At 42.7% G+C, this 24,482-nt stretch overlaps 1 protein-coding gene across 4 annotated transcripts in view; it reads right to left on the reverse strand.

The window, feature by feature from the left end:
• Positions 1–24,482, reverse strand: part of LOC135507634 (uncharacterized) — a 46,467-nt gene that overhangs the window by 16,679 nt on the left and 5,306 nt on the right. For 3 of the 4 annotated variants that reach the window (XR_010450686.1, XM_064927207.1, XM_064927205.1), the window contains exons 2-5: positions 21,945–22,075; positions 21,565–21,753; positions 18,352–18,516; positions 3,018–3,129 (exon numbers count right to left, since the gene is read on the reverse strand). Coding sequence is in view for 3 of the 4 variants with exons in the window: in XM_064927207.1 (XP_064783279.1) it covers positions 3,018–3,129; positions 18,352–18,516; positions 21,565–21,753; positions 21,945–22,075 (597 nt within the window). In the remaining variant the exon portion in view is untranslated. The remainder of the gene's footprint in view (positions 1–3,017; positions 3,130–18,351; positions 18,517–21,564; positions 21,754–21,944; positions 22,076–24,482) is intronic. The other variant, XM_064927206.1, reaches the window with a different exon arrangement.

The raw sequence follows: 24,482 nt of genomic DNA on the forward strand, positions 1-24,482 counted from the left end.
GCCCCAGCCGACTTGTAAGTCGCTTTGGACAAAAGCGTCTGCTAAATGGGATATATATTAAAGATATCCATAAAAAGTGTTGTTTAAAGTTTGCCACAAGCCACCTGGGAGACACACCAAACATGTGGAAGAAGGTGCTCTGGTCAGATGAAACCAAAATTGAACATTTTGGCAACAATGCAAAACGTTATGTTTGGCGTAAAAGCAACACAGCTCATCACCCTGAACACACCATCCCCACTGTCAAACATGGTGGTGGCAGCATCATGGTTTGGGCCTGCTTTTCTTCAGCAGGGACAGGGAAGATGGTTAAAATTGATGGTAAGATGGATGGAGCCAAATACAGGACCATTCTGGAAGAAAACCTGATGGAGTCTGCAAAAGACCTGAGACTGGGATGGAGATTTGTCTTCCAACAAGACAATGATCCAAAACATAACGCAAAATCTACATTGGAATGGTTCAAAAATAAACATATCCAGGTGTTAGAATGGCCAAGTCAAAGTCCAGACCTGAATCCAATCGAGAATCTGTGAAAAGAACTGAAAACTGCTGTTCACAAATGCTCTCCATCCAACCTCACTGAGCTCGAGCTGTTTTGCAAGGAGGAATGGGAAAAAAATTCAGTCTCTCGATGTGCAAAACTGATAGAGACATACCCCAAGCGACTTACAGCTGTAATCGTAGCAAAAGGTGGCGCTACAAAGTATTAACTTAAGGGGGCTGAATAATTTTGCACGCCAATTTTTCAGTTTTTGATTTGTTAAAAAAGTTTGAAATATCCAATAAATGTCGTTCCACTTCATGATTGTGTCCCTCTTGTTGTTAATTCTTCACAAAAAAATACAGTCTTATATCTTTATGTTTGAAGCCTGAAATGTGGCAAAAGGTCGCAAAGTTCAAGGGGGGCGAATACTTTCGCAAGGCACTGTAGATCTGTAGCAGTTTGGGTCAAGAGTGTCCCCCCCCCTTTGAAGAGGGGGATGACCGCAGCTGCTTTCCAATCTTTGGGAATCTCAGACGACACGAAAGAGGTTGAACAGGCTAGTAATAGGGGTGGCAACAATTTCGGCAGATAATTTTAGAAAGAAAGGGTCCAGATTGTCTAGCCCGGCTGATTTGTAGGGGTCCAGATTTTGCAGCTCTTTCAGAACATCAGCTGAACGGATTTGGGAGAAGGAGAAATGGGGAAGGCTTGGGCGAGTTGCTGTGGGGGGTGCAGTGCTGTTGACCGGGGTAGGAGTAGCCAGGTGGAAAGCATGGCCAGCCGTAGAAAAATGCTTATTGAAATTCTCAATTATGGTGGATTTATCAGTGGTGACAGTGTTTCCTATCTTCAGTGCAGTGGGCAGCTGGGAGGAGGTGTTCTTATTCTCCTTTGACAGCCCTTTGGTCTTGGCCATAGTGGAGTTTGGAGTGTGACTGTTTGAGGTTGTGGACAGGGGTCTTTTATACTGATAACAAGTTCAAACAGGTGCCATTAATACAGGTAATGAGTGGAGGACAGAGGAGCCTCTTAAAGAAGAAGTTACAGGACTGTGAGAGCCAGACATCTTGCTTGTTTGTAGGTGACCAAATACTTATTTTCCACCATAATTTGCAAATAAATTCATTAAAAATCCTACAATGTGAATTTCTGGATTTTTTTTTCTCATTTTGTCTGTCATAGTTGAAGTGTACCTATGATGAAAATTACAGGCCTCTCTCATCTTTTTAAGTGGAAGAACTTGCACAATTGGTGGCTGACTATATTCTTTTTTGCCCCACTGTAAGTATTCAAACCCTTTGCTATGAGACTTGAAATTGAGCTCAGGTGCATCCTGTTTCCATTGATCATCCTGAGATGTTCCTACAACTTGATTGGAGTCCACCTGTGGTAAATTCAGTTGATTGAACATGATTTGGAAAGGCACACACCTGTCTATATAAGGTCCCACAGTTGACAGTGCATGTCAGCGCAAAAACCAAGCCAAGAGGTCGAAGGAATTGTCCATAGAGCTCCGAGACAGGATTGTGTCGAGGCACAGATCTGGGGAAGGGTACAAAAAAATGTCTGCAGATTTGAAGGTCTCCAAGGACACAGTGGCCTCCATCATTCTTAAATGAAAAAAGTTTGGAACCACCAAGACTCTTCCTAGAGCTGGCCACCCGGTCATACTGAACAATCGGGGAAGAAGGACCTTGGTCAGGGAACCTGATGGTCACTCTGAGAGAGCTCTAGAGTTCTTCTGTGGAGATGGGAGAACTTTCCAGAAGGACAACCATCTCTGCAGCACTCCTCTAATCAGGCCTTTATGGTAGAGTGGCCAGATGGAAGCCATTTCTCAGTAAAAGGCACATGACAGCCCGTTTGCAGATTGCCAAAAGGCACATAAAGGACTCTAACCATGAGGAACAAGATTCTCTGGTTTGATGAAACCAAGATTGAACGATTTGGCCTGAATGCAAGTGTCATGTTTGGAGGAAAATAGGTACCGCTCATCACCTGGCCAATACCATCCCTACGGTGAAGTATGGTGGTGGCAGCATCATGCTGTGGGATGTTTTTCAGTGGCATGGACTGGGAGACTAGTCAGGATCGAGGGAAAAATGAATGGAGAAAAGTACAGAGATCCTTGATGAACCCAATCTAACGTCTCGAGAGAGACCTGAAAATAGCTGTGCAGTGAGGCTCCCTATCCAACTTAGAAGAGCTTGAGAGGATCTGCAGAGAAGAATGGAAGAAACTACCCAAATACAGGTGTGCCAAGCTTTTAGTGTCATACCCAAGAAGACAAATCGCTGCCAAAGGTGCTTCAACAAAGTACAGAGTAAAGGGTCTGAATACTTACGTAAATGTGAGATATTTTATTTTACATTTGCAAAAATGTCTAAACGTGTTTTTGCATTGTCATTATGGGGTATTGTGTATTGATTGATGAAAAAAATAATATAATAATTAAGGCTGTAATGTAACAACATGTGGAAAACGTGAAGGAGTCTGAGTACTTTCTGAATGCACTGTATGTCAACCTTACCTTGCTCCCCCATCTTAAGTCCACTCAGCAGGTCAATGCTCTCTGGTCCGTCTTCTATAGTCTCCTCTTTGACTAGTAGCAGATCAGTCTTCCCATCCTCCATGTCTACTGACTGTAAGAGATATAGAGTGAGAGGATGTTGGATCAATACATCTGATATGAGCACCCTGCTATGGAGCATCTTCTGATTGAGCAATGAGGGATTTCAATGAGTACTATACAAAGATATTAATTGATTTGATAATATGCAGACATGTTAGTTGATTTGATTACTTGACACTCTTTAATGGTTTGATCATTTAAAGGCATGGTCCCACACTTGAAGGTCAACCCCTTAGCTTAGAACCAACTTCTCTGTTTTTAAAAGGCCTATGTGGCATCGATATGACAGTCATTCTAGTGTCAAAATTGACTACAAAGTGTAAATATGATAATTTTGGTCATAAAGTCAGTCTCGTCCAAAACTGAGTTTTGTTAGTGAGTTCGTCACGACTTACTGGAGGGTTGGTTTGGATTACTTACTTGCCCACTTTTGCCAATGATGCCCAATTGCCCAGAGACAACACGCCCCCCAGCTGTGCTCCAGCTGCCATGTGGACATTTGTTGTCAAGTCTGCATATGGGTCCAAAGCACGGCAAATAGGAGTGAAAATGGCCTTACATAAAGATGATGCAAACTTCCAATGCATTTCAACAATATGACCAGGAATGGATGTCAACCATCAAACCACTAGTGTTGGTGAGTAATTCGCTATGTAGATAACTGGTACTAGGTAGTAGCTACTTTTGGTTATACAAAATTATTTGATAATGCTAGCAAGCCAGGCTGGCTATGATACCAAAGATAAAAGGGTAATGATGCCGTAGGTAGCTAACATGGATTAGACAGTCAAATTATCACTTAACTAGCAGCCAACCTAGCAATGTTTATTTCCATTAACTTGTCCTGTGATATTTTGTTGACATTTAGAAAGTGTACATTGAAAATAGATGCGACAATTGCCTGCTAGGGTGCGTTTCCATTGTGTCAATTAAAACGTATGGAAGTAAATGACATCATACCTATAAAATAAAGTGTTGACAATAAATGTAGTGGGTGAAGTGTTTCCATTGCCCATTTAGGCAAATTGTGCATTAATAAATTGGCAACTGCCTGTATTCCCTCCCACCTATCTCTTTCATGTCTCAGGTAGCTCACGAAAGCCAGCATGGATAGAATGCAAGAATTTACTCATATTTGCCATATTCTAATAATTATCATGTGGCAAAGTATCGCTGCGGTAAGTGCCATGGTGAAACTTGCATTGCAAATAATTGGACGGTTGAAATTGCATTCAGCTGACCAGAAAAGCAATTCAGCAATTCTTGAAAGTCAGGACAAAGATCCTGCAAAGAAATTATTTTTATAGTTGAAAAATAAATTTAGCAGGCAGTAGGCATTTAGAATTCAATGTGGAGTGGTGCTTCATATTAAGGTCTACATGTTGACATCACATGCCCCTGCGTACCTTCAAAATTATTTGGCAATAATTTATTTAAAAAAACACAGTTTCCATTATCATTTGTCACAATAAAGAAAAATCCACCCGGTGAACGATCTTTAGAAAATGTCTCCTATGTCTGTCGTCTCCATCACGCATGTCGCAGTACATGCATCCTCATCTGCCAACTGTCTTGCAATTTATTTCAGCGTGATATCGACAAATAAGTGGTGAGTTTCTCTTTCCATTTTGGCGACCCCCAAATCAAAATGCATCACTCGAAAATGTAGCTGATTGTCTTCTGCAGGTATTTTTTCTCTAACTAGTGATGTAACCAGTGGCAATTTTAACATGCAAATCTTGTTGGGGCATAGCTGATTTGGCAGACTTGCTTAAACAAATGTGCTTTCTACTGACAATTGAGATGTACAAACTATGGCATAAGGGGAGGAAGAGCAGATAAAAGGCAATCCGTGATTTCAATTAAGACATTAATGAGCGAGTGAGCTAGGACAGACGTCGTCAATATTTGTTCATCACTTTTGAAATGTACAGAGACAGAATTCAGAACATGGGCCTTTCTTACAGTATTCTCTGTGTACACCAAGTCAGAACTGTATGATAAATAAATGGGGCATATAAGCAGACAATGAAAGCTCTTACAATTTTCGATGATTACATTTCTCTAAAACAAGTTATAGGCGACATGTGCTGCACCAAGACAGAACAGTAGGCGAAATTAAGAGGGGAAAATAGAACAAATTATTTGCTAAAAATGTGGGGCTCAACCTGATTTTCCCCCTAATCGATATCAGTGATTTATTGCCACTTGTCAAAACAACAGGGATTTTGGTGTGTGTGCAGTTCATAAGATGCTCTTTAAAAAATAAAAAATAAATGGTAGTTGGGGGTAACTGCCCACCCCCTTGTAATTCACATAAAGACCGCAAGATATCACCAAATTATTTCCCCAACATTTTCCCCGGCTATCACTGTTCCTGCTGAACAACATTTGGAGATATTTCAACAAAATGATTTTGTGGTAAGTTGATCTCATCTTTTGAAATTTAAAAAATGTTGTAGATATATTCAAATGAAGTTAGAGCCATATATTTTTTTAAATATATATACACTGCTAAAATAATAAAGGGAACACTATAATAACACATCATAGATCTGAATGAATTAAATATTCTTGTTAAATACTTTTTTCTTTACATAGTTGAATGTGCTGATGTAACAGATGTGAAATGCTAGCTTAGTTAGCGGTGGTTCGCGCTAAATAGTGTTTCAATCAGTGACGTCACTTGCTCTGAGACCTTGAAGTAGTAGTTCCCCTTGCTCTGCAAGGGCTGCGGCTTTTGTGGAGCGATGGGTAACGATGCTTCGTGGGTGACTGTTGTTGATGTGTGCAGAGGGTCCCTGGTTCGTGCCCGGGTATGGGCGAGGGGACGGTCTAAAGTTATACTGTTACACTAACAACAAAATCACCCAAAAGTGATCAATGGAAATCAAATTTATCAACCCATGGAGGTCTGGATTTGGAGTCACACTCAAAATTAAAGTGGAAACCACACTACAGGCTGATCCAACTTTGATGTAATGTCCTTAAAACAAGTCAAAATGAGGCTCAGTAGTGTGTGAGGCCTCCACGTGCCTGTATGACCTCCCTACAATGCCGGGGCATGCTCCTGATGAGGTGGCGGATGGTCTCCTGAAGGATCTCCTCCCAGACCTGGACTAAAGCATTCTCCAACTCCTGGACAGTCTGTGGTGCAACGTGGTGGATGGAGCGAGACATGATGTCCCAGATGTGCTCAATTGGATTCAGGTCTGGGGAACGGGTGTGCAAGTCCATAGCATCAATGCCTGAGGTCTAGCATTGTCTTGCATTAGGAGGAACCCAGGGCCAACCACACCAGCATATGGTCGCACAAGGGGTCTGAGGATCTCATCTCGGTACCTAATGGCAGTCAGGCTACCTCTGGCGAGCACATGGAGGACTGTGCGGCCCCCCCCAAAGAAATGCCACCCCACACCATGACTGACCCACCGCCAAACCGGTCATGCTGGAGGATGTTGCAGGCAGCAGAACGCTCTCCACGGCGTCTACAGACTGTCACGTCTGTGCTCAGTGTGAACCTGCTTTTATCTGTGAAGAGCACAGGGCGCCAGTGGCGAATTTGCCAATCTTGGTGTTCTCTGGCAAATGCCAAACGTCCTGCACGGTGTTGGGCTGTAAGCACAACCCCCACCTGACGTCGGGCCCTCATACCACCCTCATGGAGTCTGTTTCTCACCGTTTGAGCAGACACATGCACATTTATGGCCTGCTGGAGGTCATTTTGCAGGGCTCTGGCAGTGATCCTCCTGCTCCTCCTTGCACAAAGGCGGAGGTAGCGGTCCTGCTGCTGGGTTGTTGCCCTCCTACGGCCTCCTCCACGTCTCCTGATGTACTGGCCTGTCTCCTGGTAGCACCTCCATGCTCTGGACACTACGCTGACAGACACAGCAAACCTTCTTGCCACATCTCGCATTGATGTGCCATCCTGGATGAGCTGCACTACCTGAGCCACATGTGTGGGTTGTAGACTCCGTCTCATGCTACCACTAGAGTGAAAGCACCGCCAGCATTCAAAAGTGACCAAAATATCAGCCAGGAAGCATAGGAACTGAGAAGTGGTCTGTGGTCCCCACCTGCAGAACCACTCCTTTATTGGGGGTGTCTTGCTAAATGCCTATAATTTCCACCTGTTGTCTATTCCATTTTCACAACAGCATGTGAAATGTATTGCCAATCAGTGTTGCTTCCTAAGTGGACAGTTTGATTTCACAGAAGTGTGATTGACTTGGAGTTATATTGTGTTGTTTAACTGTTCCCTTTATTTTTTTGAGCAGTGTATATATATTTAAACCCCCAATTTCGTGGTATCCAATTGGTAGTTACAGTCTTGTCTCATCGCTGCACCTCCCATACAAACTCGGGAGAGGCGAAGGTCAAGAGCCGTGCATCCTCCAAAACACAATCCAACCAAGCCGCACTGCTTCTTGACACAATGCCCACTTCACCCGGAAGACAGCCTCACCAATGTGTCAGAGGAAACACCGTACACCTGGCGACTGTGTCAGCAAGGACATCCCTGCTGGCCAAAAACCTCCCCTAACCCAGACGACACTGGCCAATTGTGCGCCGCCCCATGGGTCCCCCGATAGAGCCTGGACTTGAACTCAGAATCTCTAGTGGCATAGCTAGCACTAAGACCACTGTGCCACTCTGGATATTAAAAATATATATATACAAGTAGGAAAGCCTTAAAATAAATAAACCACTTAATTTTTGAGTAAAGTAGTAATATGTTGGATGAGTATTTTGGGGGCAACACGCCCCCTGTCCCTAGCCTAAGGGGTAACTGGGCCCTGGGGGCTAGTTACCCCCTATATGGTTATGGATGTGTTTCTACCTGTCATTTAGACAATGACTAGCCCAGTGAGCGCTAGTTTATGCTAACTTGCTAGCTTGCAACTTCACCAGCAGTAAATGCTAGCCAGCTAGCTAGTTAGCATACGCTGCTAGGAGTCCTAGCTAGCAACCTTACGACCAAATTGTCTGAGGTAAAATAGATAAAGAAGATAACATAACTTAATTTTAGTTGTAAATGTTTCCACTAGTGACTGATATAGCTTTACAGTTAATGCAACATTATAGACTTTGAGCTATTTTACACAGCCTTTTATGTCATATAGCTAAGTTAGATAGCTATCTACATTTTTAAGAGAGAGCTTGTCAATTGGCATCTCTCCCCCTGTTTTCAGTCACAGCTGGGGACTGGATTAGGTGTGAGCAGTGCAGGAGGTGGGCTCATGAGTTGTACTTTAATTTCACTAGGGATAGCTTTATTTGTGACCTACAGGTACACATTAAAATCATGCAATAGCAAAGCATAAGTGTTGCCACATCAATGTTACACTGAGTGAATTAGTTGTTATTAAAAGTTATACTCCAATGTTATTTAATGTTATTATTTATATTCCATTCCAATATTATATCCCAATGAATTAAAAATAACTATTGAAAACCTTTAGCTCCTGAATGTAATTTTAACATCTTGTATTATTCAAATCATATTTAGTCCAATTTGTACCTAATGGATTGTATGGAAAAGGAACAACAAAGCAAGAATAAAGGAAATGTATATGTGCAGGTGAGTTAAAGAGAGGGACTTTACATCAAATCCCCTCATAGTGCGGATTTTAATGGTGACGTGCAACACCCCCCCCCCCTCCCCATATTTTATTTAAACAATTCAAATAAGGCAACTAGACTTAGCTTACTACTAAAGAATTTCTAAATAAAACGGATTAAATGGATTTTAACACACCTGTGTGAGAAACTATGCCATAATCTTCTACAGGGGTAACTGGCTCTCCTGGGGGGAAGGGGGGGGGGGGGGCAGTTACCCCGGTAGCAGATTATGGCATAGAGTTTCTCACACAAGTGTGTTAAAATCCATTTAATCCGTAACTAGCCAACTAATTTCAGCTCGGACAAAGTTATGATAACTAACCCTGATTTGCAAGTTAGGTAGCTAGCTATCTAGCATTCAGGGGCTTCGTCTGCTAATCCAAAACAACATGCCTCTTATCAAAAAAGTTTGTGTATTTTCTAGGTAAATAATAAATGAAAGATGGTATTTGTCTACTATGGCTCTGGCAGCAAATAGCAAAATGTATAATCAAGCATAAAGCAACATCCACAGCTGGTTGCATAATAATGATGTCAGCGTCACCTGTCTGAATCTATTCTGTAGTTACAGTCCCTCTATTAGCATTTAAATTACTTCCAAACTAGAGAAAGTCATTTTGTTTTGTTTTGTATGGTGTATATGTTTATTGAGTGATATTTAATTCACAGGCTACATACAACACCTGGTAGATTTGATGTTCAGCAGCATTGTGAGAAAACTTCCTGGAGGAAGCATTGAATTGGTCAGTAGCCTACAGAGTGGTATGAGATGAGTGCCATCCTCCTGCATCTCATCCTCATCCTGTAGTTATTGAAGTCTGTCTGTTGGACCCATGGGTTGAGGCAAACTCGGTCATATCCAAGATGGAATGTCATGCACTCCACCCCTACTGCCACATGACTACACCTGTCCATAACCTGTAATACATTACATAGATGGAAGTGACTTCATCACCCATTGAAGACTTGAAGACAGAACCTCACCCAAAGAGCTGGGCATGTCAGTGTGTGGTTTGACAGCCACATCCTTAGATTTGGCCAAATAGACAAATACAATGACATTCTAGTAATGGTTAGATAGCTGAAGTTGCACTCTACACACAACTTAGTTAGTTATTCTGCAATTACTGCATCCAAAATACCAGATGTTTTTCAGTGTAAATGCAGTTCCAGTCAAAAATATGACTGCAGGTACTACACTTTTACTGCAGTTTCAAAACTGCAATCTTTTTTTGTAAGGGATTTGCTAGGTACGTGTAGGCATACTGTCTTTATAAGTCCACCAATATGATATTTACAGCATACAATGTTTTGTCTTTGTAACATGAACACACGTTGATTTTTGGGGGGATAATTATACAACGGGTGGTTCTAATCCTGAATGCTGATTGGTTAAAACCGCATTCCAGCCGGTGTCTATTCCACAAGTTACCACCGGCTAAATATATGACATTAAAATGCCTATTTACTCTGTTCCATCTGACTGCGCAATCCACTGTCTCATCAGCCCAGCCAGGCAATTTATAAACTTGATCTCCATTATAAAAAGGCATCTTGACATTATCTCACATTTCTTTTAGACTAACATTTAGTTTTCAACAGCGGAGATTTGTATAAATCTTGCTGTCTGTCTCTCTGACATTTGCAACATTGTTTCAATATTCAAATGCAATCTCCAGCTGTCCCATAGTAATGAACGTGTTGGGAGTCGGGACAAGACAGACAGACAGGCAGGCAGATTTTCTCAGCCAGTCTTAATCATGAATCAGCATCATCATGTCCACATGTAGCCTACAACTGTTGTCGGAATATTAGTAGCTCTGGGATTTGTCCCCCGGAAAGATCTAACAGCGCTTATAAGGATAGACAAGATGACACAAAACTAGCCAGTTATAGAATATTGTGTTGTAGGACAGCTAAACTTGCAGTTGATACCATTTCCACGGTAACATGTATTTACATGAAGCGATGAAACGTTGAAACTAAGTTGCAAGACACTTTCGTAGCAAGGTGTTGTAGAACGAGTGTCTTATGAAACACATTCGGGACACTAGCTAGGTTCCATCCAATTGGTGACAGATTGGCGACAAATTCCCAAGTACTGAATAAAAAACGTTAAATGGGTTTCCATTGCATTTTCAGATACACTGATGGTTCTGTCACAAAATATGTTGCTTTATATAGAAAATGTGCCCACTCATGTCTTGGCACATGCCATCTAGCCAACAGCCCGCAGATGAAGTACGGGTATAGCCTACATGAGATTATTATGGACAAAAGAGCAAGAGTATTTTTACTTGTCAAATTGCAGCCAAGCATCGATCATCATGTCTCCAAAATAAGACCCTCAATATTTATCGAAAAGGACCATCTAGCTCATCACCATGCACTTTCACCATCCTGTGAGGTTAATCTGTAGCCTAATAAACTGAATTATTTCCTGAGTCGTAGTGGGAGGATCACACAATATATCAGTGTGTGACTCCAAGTTTACTTCGATATGATGGTTATTATATCAATATTTGTGCATAAAGGCATTTTCCTCAAATGTTGTTTTGTCCACATTTGGAACGTTTACCTTTAAATGTGCTGTTTCCATCAGGCCTGTCCTGACATTTCTGATCCGACATGTACTTTACTCGTATAAAAAGGTTGGATGGAAACTTACTGGCTCTTGCTACCTTGCCATAACTAATTTGACAGAGAAATATCAGCTAGATAAGATGCCAGCTGCAGCTATCACCAAGCTATGCTAGCTAGCTGCTGACAGCTTGGATAAACACAAGGTCTGTGCAGGCTTTAGCCTACACATAAAACCGAATTGACCCTTCGCTAAGCCACACACCTCCCTTGGATGCCCAATTCCCCATTCAACCACTGGTGAAATCCCCTCATGGTGATCTCAAACTGTGTTTCTAATACAATGCAATTAAACACAGACTACCCCTGGTTAATCAGGAAACTCTTGGGTATGTTCTGGTGTACTGTCATTAAAACCACTTCCCGGGAACCTGGTAAAATTATGTTTGTAGTGCAGCTAGGTAGCCACTGACTGGTTCTGAATTCACTGTCAGCATTCAGTCAAAGCTATAACCACTTTTGGAGATTTGTATTCATAACATTGCTAACTTAGCTAGCTAACATTGCATTTTGAGAAAACAAGTGGTGGTCAATGAGACAGAGCTAGCTAACCAGCTAAGCTAGCAAACAATGTAACAAAGGTATAATTTTGGATTCAAAAAATACTCCAACAGGCTCTGCATTTCAGGAATCACATTAACAAGTACTCCTGGTGTACTGTTAAATGATTTAGCCATGAAAACATTTTTTTTGCCACAGCCCTTCTTCGATGAGGTTTAATGGCGGTTGGCATTAAATAAATTATGCAACGTGTAAATATTTGTATGAACATAAGATTCAACAGCTGAGACATAAACTGAACAAGTTCCACAGACATGTGACTAACAGAAATGGAATAATGTGTCCCTGAAAAAAGGGAGGGTCAAAATCAAAAGTAACAGTCAGTATCTGGTGTGGCCACCAGCTGCATTAAGTACTGCAGTGCATCTGCTCCTCGTGGACTGCACCAGATTTCCCAGTTCTTGCTGTGAGATGTTACCCCACTCTTCCACCAAGGCACCTGCAAGTTCCCAGACATTTCTGGGGGGAATGGCCAGAGCTCTCACCCTCCGATCCAACAGGTCCAAGACGTGCTCAATGGGATTGAGATCCGGGCTCTTCGCTGGCCATGGCAGAACACTGACATTCCTGTCTTGTAGGAAATCACGCACAGAACGAGTAGTATGGCTGGTGGCATTATCATGCTGGAGGGTCATGTCATGATGAGCCTGCCGGAAGGGTACCACATGAGTACCACATGTAAAGCACAGCATTGAGATTGCCTGCAATGACAACAAGCTCAGTCCGATGATGCTGTGACACACCGCCACTGACCATGACAGACCCTCTACCCCCAAATCGATTCCACTCCAGAGTACAGGCCTCGGTGTAATGCTCATTCCTTCAACGATAAATTCGAATCCGACCATCACCCCTGGTGAGAGAAAAACGCGACTCGTCAGTGAAGAGCACTTTTTGCCAGTCCTTTCTGGTCCAGCAACGGTGGGTTTGTGCCCATAGACAATGTTGTTGCCGGTGATGTCTGGTGAGGACCTGGCTTACAACAGGCCTACAAGCCCTCAGTCTAGCCTCTCTCAGCCTATTGCGGACAGTCTGAGCAATGATGGAGGGATTGTGCGTTCCTGGTGTAACTTGGTGCAGTTGTTGTTGCCATCCTGTACCTGTCCCACAGGTGTGATTTTCGGATGTACCGATCCTGTGCAGGTTTTGTTACACGTGGTCTGCCACTGCTAGGATGATCAGCTGTCCGTCCTGTCTCCCTGTTGCGCTGTTTTAGGCGTCTCACAGTACGGACATTGCAATTTATTGCCCTGGCCACATCTGCAGTCCTCATGCCTCCTTGCAGCATGTCTAAGGCACGTTCACACAGATGAGCAGGGACCCTGGGCATCTTTCTTTTGTAAGCTGTTAGTGTCTTAACGACCATTCCACAGGTGCATGTTCATTAATTGTTTATGGTTCATTGAACAAGCATGGGAAACAGTGTTTAAACCCTTTACAATGAACATCTGTGAAGTTATTTGAATTTTTACGAATGATCTTTGAAAGACAGGGTCCTGAAAAAGGGCCGTTTCTTTTTTTAAATAATATATAAATCAACAAATGCCATACCATCTAACCCTACACTCACTACCCTACTCCACTATTTAAAACAATTTAGTGCTACCTCAGGCCAACAGCCTGAAAGGATGGGACACCACCACCCTGTAACTCTTCTGATGTCAAGTCTTGCACACCCAAATATCTCTCTGAATCTGCCACCACCTCTATTTTCTGTGACTTTCCATCCTTATAGTACAGTTGATAACCATTGTTGTAAATGCCAAAAATCCAATCTTACTGAAACATATATCACTTGTTGCACTACCCCTCTGTACTGGTACAGATCTACTACTCACACCACTCTTCTAAGGATCCCTCCCCCTTGACCCATCTTCCTCTACTTTCTTCACTGCCTCAGCATACGACAACTTCTGCACTATTCTAACCCTGGAAACCTCAACCTGCCTCTCTCGCACCGGACATTTCTGATGCCCAGCCCCATGGGCACCCCTACAATTAACACATACCACTACCTTCCCCAATGCTACACATTCCTTTGTCTCATGCCCTTCTGCACACTTCTAACATCTAGGAACCTCCCTCCTAGACTCTGCTGCCACTGCACTTAAGCTTGACACCTGTAACAACATAACGTATTTGGCACAAAAGCTTGTATGGGATAACTTATATATTCTAACATCCCTTTGTCGGGCAAAGACACAACATCAAAACTCAAAAGGACAGACAGCGACTCTTCTGTTTCACCACTCACCCTCCCTGTTTGTGTCGCACCAAATGATGAGCATTATAAACACCAGGGAATCTTCCCCTTCAGTTGGTCAACTTTCACATTTACCCCTACCCCAGTAATCAATCCTCTCAATGGCACCCTTCCTCGAGAGCAAAACAATTCACCTCTCTTGTCCCCATTTGTTTAACAGTTGAAATCCATTGGAGCACTGCGATTGGTTACCCAAAATCTTAGGGCGAGGCTAAGCAAAGGGTCAATTAGCTGACCGTCAGGGGAGAAAGGCCTCAACTTCAAAACTTTGTTCTCTTCATAGCAAAACTAGCTTAGCTTACCTTGCTGTACTCACTACTGCCCTTGTTTGTTGTGATTTAATGGCAAAGAAACACCCACATCAAATCCAGTGACAGTCGGTGCCATTTGAGAGGATTATTTTTATGATCATGGCCTTACTTCTATTACATGTTGGGGAATAATCAGAATTAGGTGGTAACATAGGTAAGATGTTTTATATTCATAATATGTTTGTAAGTTACTTCTCATCAGAATGTTGTTTTTGTATAATACTGTGGCGGGGTTGCAGTATCTGTTCTATGTCAAGACTAAGTTGCTTGGGCCAGAGAGAGGGGAGAGGTCAAGCGTGTATCTCTTGGCTCCACAATGTCTGTGTGCCAGTCAGTGTGTCTCTGTGATCTTGTCAAGATAGGATGGATTTGATATATGCCTGTTGATATGGAGGATTGGTTTATGGTTCTGAGTTTGAGAAAGGAGACAAAGCTGAACAATGAATTATGCCAATGCTGTCTTATCCTGTGTGTCTTTGCTATAAAGGTTCTCAGTTGCAATGTAGAAGGGACTCTCAGAGAATTCATTGATAGACACTGAATTGATCTGAGAGTCACAGGGTTGTGATAGAGCTCATATAATTAAAGATGGACTTTGATAACTAACTCTGACTTGTGTGTGGCTTGCTCTCACGAGTTGGTAAATAGAGGAAATTTCCACGACATACAGCATATTGAATGACTGTCATTCGTATTTTATTCGTCCAGCTCAATGTAACAATCGACAGGTTTAGGATACTACATGATACTCAAATTTTCCATATACCCACCATGAGGTTGCCACAAAAGGTCAAGATAAAAATCTGAGAAATCCAGACAGTTGACGCATTCAATTACCGCCTTGCACACTCATGCCTGCATCTAGCTGATCTAGGGTGTAGTCATTAGTCCTACAGTTATGCCCGTTTCGTTCCGTTTGCTTCAGTTGAAAAAATGTTTTTCAACAGAATCGGCGGAATGAATACACCCCTGATCACTGCAAACACAGTTCCCTTTCATAGCAGCTACACACAAAAAACATGATAATTTGCTCAGTCTATAATTCCTAGTCGCATCTATGCGCTCTCGTCCTTGCAACTTTTCCCTTCGCTTGTGGACTTCAGTGCACAACACAACAGCTGTATGTGACCAGACAAAAACATTTTTTCACCAAATCAAAACTTCATTCCATAACTGCTAGACCGCTACACACAGCCTACATAGTTGTCACCTAACGTCATAGTCAACATAGCTAACTACTGTAACATAAGTGTTATTAAACCAGCTACGTTACAGTGTACAGCAAGCAGTTTAGCAGTTACAATGGCGGGCCCGGTGGCAATAAATTTATAAATCCAAAAGCTTACCTTGAGTCAGAAGAGTTCCAGTGATAGCCTAGCTAACATAGTATCCCTTGCTGTTTGAGCCGGGTGTTTGAGTATGCTAAACTAGCTAGCTAGCTGCATTCGCTAGCTAGCTAGATAAGTGAAAGTGAAATAAGAAATTAATTTGTTCAAAATTGTTCAGAGGGGCCTCCGGAGTGGCGCAATGGTCTAAGGCACTGCATCGCAGTTCGAGCCCATGCTCCAGTTCGACTCCAGCCTCTGTCGCAGCCGGCCTCAACCTCGAGCTCATTGGGTGGCGCACAATTGGCCCAGCATCGTCTGGGTTAGTGGAGGGTTTGGCCGGCAGGGATGTCCTTGTCCCATCGCGCTCTAGCGACTACTGTGGCAGGCGGGGCGCATGCACACGGACATGGTCCCCAGGTGTACGGTGTTTCCTCTGACACATTGGTGTGGCTGGCTTCCGGGTTAAGCGGGCATTATGTCAAGAAGCAGTGCGGCTTGGTTGGGTCGTGTTTCGGAGGACGCCTCTCCCGAGTCCGTAAGGGAGTTGCAGCGATGAGACAAAACTGTAACACCAATTGGATCCCATGAAATTGGGGAGAAAAAGGGTTAAATGTACAAAATTATTTAAATAAATAATAACTGTTCAGAGGAGGACAGAAACTAGCTGTCCTCCGGCTACACGATGGTGCTACCCAAGAGAGTGCTGTTGAGGCTACTGTAGCCCTTCATTGCAAAACAGTGTGTTTTACTCAATTATTTGGTGATATGTGAATATCTTTAGTATAGTTATCTAAAAAAGGAGAACTTTTTATTGTTTCACTATTTGTATTTTTATGAAGTTCACTGAGGAAGGTCCTCTCCCTTCCCCCTCTGAGGAGCCTCCACTGATCAAAACACACTCTGAAGACAACTCTCGTTGGCTTCAGTCATGGCCGCTATCATTGCGCATTGATGAAAAACAAGGCCAAATCAGGAAGTGCAGTCGCCCTTTTTGACTAAATCAATCAAGACCTGGGCTCAGATCCACAAAGAGCCTCAGAATAGGAGTACTGATCTAGGATCTTTTCATATAATCTTATTCATTATGATCTAAAAGGCAAAACTGATCCTAGATCAACACTCCTAATCTGAGAGGCTTTTTGATATGGGACCTGACCTCATTTTTACATTTTTATTATTTTTATTTCATCTTTATTTAGTTGAGAACAAGTTCTAATTTACAACTGAGACCTGGTCAAGATAAAGCAAAGCAGTGCTACAAAAACAACAACACAGAGTTGCACATGGAATAAACAAAAGTACAGTCAAACACAATAGAAAAAAAAACAAATAGAAAAATGTTTATACAGTGTGTGCAAATGTAGTAAGATTATGGTAAGGTAAGGCAATAAATAGGCCATAGTGGCAAAATAATTACAATTTAGCAATAACACTGGAGTGATAGATGTGCAGATGGTGATGTGCAAGTCGAGATACTGGGGTGCAAAAAGAGCAAAAATAAATAACAATTTGGGGAATGAGGTAGTTGGGGCCCACCAGATGGGCTGTGTACAGGTGCAGTGATCGGTAAGCTGCTCTGACAGCTGATGCTTAAAGTTAGTGAGGGAGAAATAAGTCCCAGCTTCAGTGATTTTTGCCATTCGTTCCAGCCATTGGCAGCAGAGAAGTGGAAGGAAAGGCGGCCAAAGGAGGAATTGGCTTTGGGGATGGCCAGTGAAATATACCTGCTGGAGCGTGTGCTACGGGTGGGTGTTGCTATGGTGACCAGTGAGCTGAGATAAGGCAGGGCTTTACCTAGCAAAGACTTATAGATGATCTGGAGCCAGTGGGTTTGGCGACGAATATTAAGCGAGGGCCAGCCAACGAGAGGACACAGGTCGCAGTGGTGGGTAGTATATGGGGCTTTGGTGACAAAACAGATGGCACTGTGATAGACTACATCCAATTTGCTGAGTAGAGTGTTGGAGACTATTTTGCAAATGACAACGCCGAAGTCAAGGATCGGTAGGATAGTCAGTTTTACGAGGGTATGTTTAGCAGCATGAGTGAAGGAGGCTTTGTTGCGAAATAGGAAGCCGATTCTAGAAATAATTTTGGAGATGCTTAATGTGAGTTTGGAAGGAGAGTTTACAGTCTAACCAGACACCTAGGTATTTGTAGTTGTCCACATATTCTATGTCAGTGCCGTCCAGAGTAGTGATACTAGTCAGGCGGGCAGGTGAGGGGAGCAATCGGTTGAAGAGTATGAATTTAATTTTACTACCATTTAAGAGCTGTTGGAGGCCACGGAAGGTGTGTTGTATGGCATTGAAGCTCGTCTGGAGGTTTGTTAACACAGTGTCCAAAGAAGGGGCAGAAGTATACACAATGGTGTCGTCTGCGTAGATCAGAGAATCACCAGCAGTAAGAGAGACATCATTTATATATACAGAGAAAAGAGTCGGCCCGAGAATTGAACTCTGTGGCACCCCCATAATACCATTCAGACAGTAGTTCAGTGGGCTCACCTCAGTAAAACTGTGTGTGGTCCTGTGCTGCTCAGCTAGTTCCTCTGTGGGTTCAAGAGGAGGTGAAGTCTGGTTGTCCTCCATGACCATGTCCCCCTCAGTGTTCCCCAGACCCTCCTCACACCCCTCCTCCTTGACCAGCAGCACCTTTGGAGCCACCTCCTGCTGGAAGAGACAGATGATACAGATTATTGAGTCCTACACTGTAGTTACAGGATTACTGAATTGTTGTTAAACCCATTATGGTGGACATAAATATGATGTTGTGGGTAAAAATACGTACAAAAGTCATCATCAGTAAAACCTGCAATTGTTTTCGCCAAAAGGGGGGTGGGGGTCCTGGACAAATATCAAATCCTTCCACTAACACAGAACTATTAAAGGCCCAGTGCACTACTTTTGTTAACAAATATTTTGTGTACAGTAGGTGTTTGTTAGTGTGGGGGTATATTTATTTATAGTTAAGTGTATATTGGTTATAAAGCGCTGCTGGGTATATGCAGAATAGGGTGAGATCAGATGTGAGGTATATTAAAGAGAGTGACAATATAAGTCTTAAACTGAAAAGTCAAATTTTGTGTTTATTAAAAGTGAACAAGTTTTAAATACACCATATGAAAACCACACATACAGGTCTCAACAAAAAATCTAAATAAACTTGATAAACTGCATACATTTTCTCATTAAACATGTCTCTAGAGAAAACATTCTGTAGTGGAATGAAAGTATGATGTTCACAAATGCCTATTCCATTATAGCCTACACCAGTGGTTCTCAACTGGTTTTGCCTGGGGACCAAAATTTTACAATGACAATTGAGTCGCGACCCAATATTATGGACTGTTGATGATTACATTCTGTAATGTTGTATTGCCACTTGCTTTCTTGGGCTGGCTTCCCTCTCAACAGGCTACTATTGTGGTATTAAAGAAAGTAGACAACCATATTAACTGAGAAAACATGTATTGTAAATTCAAGAGAATAAGCCATTTTAATTAGGAGACCAGTTCAGGAGTGGGGTGTAATACATTATCCAACTCAGAACATGACATTAAAACCAGTCCAATAATGTTAATGAACAGCAACACATGACAGTTTTTAAAATAGAAAAAACAGCAATCATTAGGAATTCTTAATCATCAATTACCATGTGAATAGTTTCACAACCTTAAAGTTTGATTAAAGGTAGAGGTCGGCCGATAAATCGGAATGGCCGATTTAATTAGGGCCGATTTCAAGTTTTCATAACAATCGGAAATCTGTATTTCTGGGCGCCGATTATTATTCTTTTTTTATACCTTTATTTAACTAGGCAAGTCAGTTAAGAACACATTCTTATTTTCAATGATGGCCTAGGAAGTGTGGGTTAACTGCCTTGTTCAGGGGAAGAATGACAGATTTTCACCTTGTCAGCTCGGGGGATCCAATCTTGCAACCTTACAGTTAACTAGTCCAGCGCAATAACAACCTGCCTCTCTCTCATTGCACTCCACAAGGAGACTGCCTGTACGCGAATGCAGTAAGCCAAGATAAGTTGCTAGCTAGCATTAAATCAATCAATCATAATCACTAATCATAATCACTAGTTAACTACACATGGTTGATGATATTACTAGATATTATCTAGCGTGTCCTGCGTTGCATATAATCTGACTGAGCATACAAGTATCTGACTGAGCAGTGGTAGGCAGAAGCAGGCAAGTAAACATTCATTCAAACAGCACTTTCGTGCGTTTTGCCAGCAGCTCTTCGTTGTGCGTCAAGCATTGCGCTGTTTATGACTTCAAGCCTATCAACTCCCAGGATGAGGCTGGTGTAACCGAAGTGAAATGGCTAGCTAGTTAGTGCGCGCGAATAGCGTTTCAAACGTCACTTGCTCTGAGCCTTGAGAATCCCTGGCCTACACAGTACAAACACAATATGTAACAGACTTTTAGGCTTATATATATCACACAATGTCTGGATGCAATATTTTACCCAGGAATATTCTACACTGAAATCTGTTACTCTCGTTATTCAAAATGCATCTGTAGATCTTTCTGCTGACAACATTGAAAATGTATCGTTGTCTAACGCAGGGTTGAATGTAAAAGTCAGAAGCTATCGAGTGGAATGGTTACTTTCTATGTTATAATGGAGTGTTTTTTCTGCTGGTGTATCCTTAGTTAGTTACTCTCTGAATGGCCTCTCTCCCGTGTGGACCTTCAGGTGCATCTTCAGATGGTGCTGGTGGGAGAATCTCTTCTCACACTGGGGGCAGCTGTAGGGCTTCTCTCCTGTGTGGACCCTCTGGTGCCTCTTCAGGTCACCAGTCTGGGCGAAGCGCATGTGACACTGAGTACAGCTGAATGGTTTCACCCCTGTATGGACCCTTTGGTGCCTCTTTAGGCTGCTAGCATGGGCGAAGTGCATGTGACACTGGGTACAGCTGAAGGATTTCTCTCCTGTGTGGACCCTCTGGTGGATCTCCACCTTCTGGGAGCTGCTGAAGCCTTTGTTACAGAACATGCAGAGGAACCATTTTTCTTTACTATCACCTGATGTTGCTCCCCCTCCTCGAGCCTTGGCCCTTTGGTCCTTTGAGTTCAATAACTGATCGAAAAGGACACGGCTGTGTGAATTGGAAGGCTCCATCGACGTGGACAATGGGTCCCGATCCCTGAGCCTGTGTAAATGGGACTGGGTGGCGACATTTACATTTTTCTCTAAACTGTCCATGTAAACTAAGAAATCTCTGCCCTGTGAGTGTCCTTCTCCTAAGTGAGTCTCGTCTATATTCCATGTCAGAGGAGTGTCGTCCTCCACTTTCACAGTCACCTCATCTATGACCAGACCCTCCCCTTTCTTATCTAGGAACCCTTCAGAGTATACACTACTACTATACCGGTTCCAGTCCCCTCTAGACAGATCAGTCTGTGTCTCTAAACCCAAGGGGATGTTGCCAGGGTCCATCTCTGTAGCGTAAGAACAAAACGGATCATTTCCAGTCTCTAACACGTCACCAGAGTCCCGATGGCAATGAACCACCCTAGGGCTCGGATTACCGTAAAGTAAATACTCTGAGCTGGAAGCAGGAGGACAGCGCAGATGCTCCAGCTCTAGTCTCTCTGGGGCTGATCTGTGGTCAGATCCTGTGTGTAAGAGCCTGCGGGTTACAGTTAAAGTCTTTGTGTCTGTCTCTGACTTGAGGACGGCGTTCGGCGTTCCACTGACCTCCGTGATGCAGCGTTGGGTCCTGGGCTGCGGCGCTGTGGCGATGTCCTCCGTGGCTACAGGGGGCACCACACCCGCCACTGCTCCAGTCTGGATGTCTCTGCTGTGTCGTGGGTCCTCCTCTCCTTCAATCCTCTTCTGCTTGACCAGAGACGATCCTCCAGGACCTGCAATCTCTGCATCTGTAGACTGACACAAGACGAGAGGAGGTTATTATCGGTACATGAGATGAATTGGATAACAAGGTCTCACAAGCTCCCCGAAGGCAGATAAATAAGGATGTACATGGAAGCAAGTAAATAGCTGAGCGGAGCCTTTCTGAAATAAATGGATCACATTTAATGTACTGTAATTTGTTTACGTTACACTATGACACTAACCTCTATCACAATAACATGCTGGGTTGAGGTTCCAGTCTCCTCATCTACAGCTATAGGTTGGTCATCTCTCCATGTATTTTGTCCCGCTGGCTTCACAAAGCTCCTGTGGCCTCCAGTGAGATGTCCTTCACCTAAGAGAGTGATTGGGGGAAAGAGGGTGCTTAAGTTAAGTACCACTGTCAATGCTCAATGATATATTGTACACTATTGACACCGTCTACAAATGGCAACGATGTTATCAGGGCTGAACAACCACATCTGGGGCACCTACAGTGGGCTCTGAAATTATTGACACCCTTGATAAAGATGAGCAAAATAAATCATTCAAATACTGAGCAACATTGTATGCAAAAAAAATTGGGGAAATGATATTATATTATACTAATACAATTGCTCAGAGAACAATATTTTGTTTTACACCCATTTTTAAATACTTTCAATACCTTAATGGCACCGATACTTTTTCTAAAATGCTTTATGAACTGGAGAACACATTGGGAGGAATCTTACACCATTCCTACATACAGAATCCTTCCAGATCCTTGATATCCTTTGTCTGCGCTTATGGACTGCCAACTTCAATTCAAACCACAGGTTTTCAATGGGTTTCAAATCCAGAGACTGAGATGGTCATTGCAAATGTTTTATTTTGTGGCCAACTAACCATTTATTTGTGGATTTTGATGAGTGCTGGATGATCCACTTGCCGCCAAGTTTCAGTCTCCTGGCAGAGGCAACCGGATTTTGGACTAAAATCCTGGTACTGGGTCATGATGTCGTTGATATTAACAAGGGCCCCAGGACCAGTGGAAGCAAAATAGCCCCATAACATCAAAGATCCAACACCATATTTTACAGTGGGTATGGGGTTGTTTTCTGCTCATTTCAACACCAAATCCACCACTTAACCAGCATGGCTACCACAGCATTCTGCAGCTATACGCCATCCCATCTGGTCTGCGCTTAGTGGGATTATCATTTGTTTTTCAACAGGACAATGACCCAACACACCTCCAAGCTGTGTAAGGGCTATTTGACCAAGAAGGAGAGTGATGGAGTGCTGCATCAGATTGACCTGGCTTCCACAATCACCCAACTTCTACCCAATTGAGATGGTTTGGGATGAGTTGGACCGCAGAGTGAAGGAAAAGCAACCAACAAGTGCTCAGAATATGTGGGAACTCCTTCAAGACTGTTGGAAAAGCATTCCAGGTGAAGCCGGTTGAGAGAATGCCAAGATTGTGCAGAGCTGTCATCAAGGCAAAGGGTGGCTACTTTGAAGAATCTAAAATATATTTGGATTTGTTTAACACTTTTTTCGATACTACATGTTTCCATGTGTTATTTCATAGTTTTGATGTCTTCACTATTATTCTACAATGTAGAAAATAGTCAAAAATAAAGAAAAACCCTGGAATGAGTAGTGTGTCAAAACTTTTGACTGATACTGTATATCAAACAATTGGATCCAAAAATCTGAGCAGGTGGGGCTGACATGCTTATAGCGTTGCTAGGACTTTCTAAATACAGTGCCTTGCGAAAGTATTCGCCCCCCTTGAACTTTGCGACCTTTTGCCACATTTCAGGCTTCAAACATAAAGATATAAAACTGTATTTTTTTTGTGAAGAATCAACAACAAGTGGGACACAATCATGAAGTGGAACAACATTTATTGGATATTTCAAACTTTTTTAACAAATCAAAAACTGAAAAATTGGGCGTGCAAAATTATTCAGCCCCCTTAAGTTAATACTTTGCAGCGCCACCTTTTGCTGCGATTACAGCTGTACGTCGCTTGGGGTATGTCTCTATCAGTTTTGCACATCGAGAGACTGAAATTATTTCCCATTCCTCCTTGCAAAACAGCTCGAGCTCAGTGAGGTTGGATGGAGAGCATTTGTGAACAGCAGTTTTCAGTTCTTTCCACAGATTCTCGATTGGATTCAGGTCTGGACTTTGACTTGGCCATTCTAACAACTGGATATGTTTATTTTTGAACCATTCCATTGTAGATTTTGCTTTATGTTTTGGATCATTGTCTTGTTGGAAGACAAATCTCCATCCCAGTCTCAGGTCTTTTGCAGACTCCATCAGGTTTTCTTCCAGAATGGTCCTGTATTTGGCTCCATCCATCTTCTCATCAATTTTAACCATCTTCCCGGTCCCTGGTGAAGAAAAGCAGGCCCAAACCATGATGCTGCCACCACCATTTTTGACAGTGGGTATGGTGTGTTCAGGGTGATGAGCTGTGTTGCTTTTACGCCAAACATAACATTGTGCATTGTTGCCAAAAAGTTCAATTTTGGTTTCATCTGACCAGAGCACCTTCTTCCACGTTTGGTGTGTCTCCCAGGTCGCTTGTGGCATACTTTAAACTACACTTTTCATGGATATCTTTAAGAAATGGCTTTCTTCTTGCCACTCTTCCATAAAGGCCAGATTTGTGCAATATACGACTGATTGTTGTCCTATGGACAGAGTCTCCCACCTCAGCTGTAGATCTCTGCAGTTCATCCAGAGTGATCATGGGCCTCTTG

This window comes from Oncorhynchus masou, chromosome 21, assembly GCF_036934945.1.
Source record: "Oncorhynchus masou masou isolate Uvic2021 chromosome 21, UVic_Omas_1.1, whole genome shotgun sequence".
Taxonomy (NCBI): Eukaryota; Metazoa; Chordata; class Actinopteri; order Salmoniformes; family Salmonidae; genus Oncorhynchus; species Oncorhynchus masou.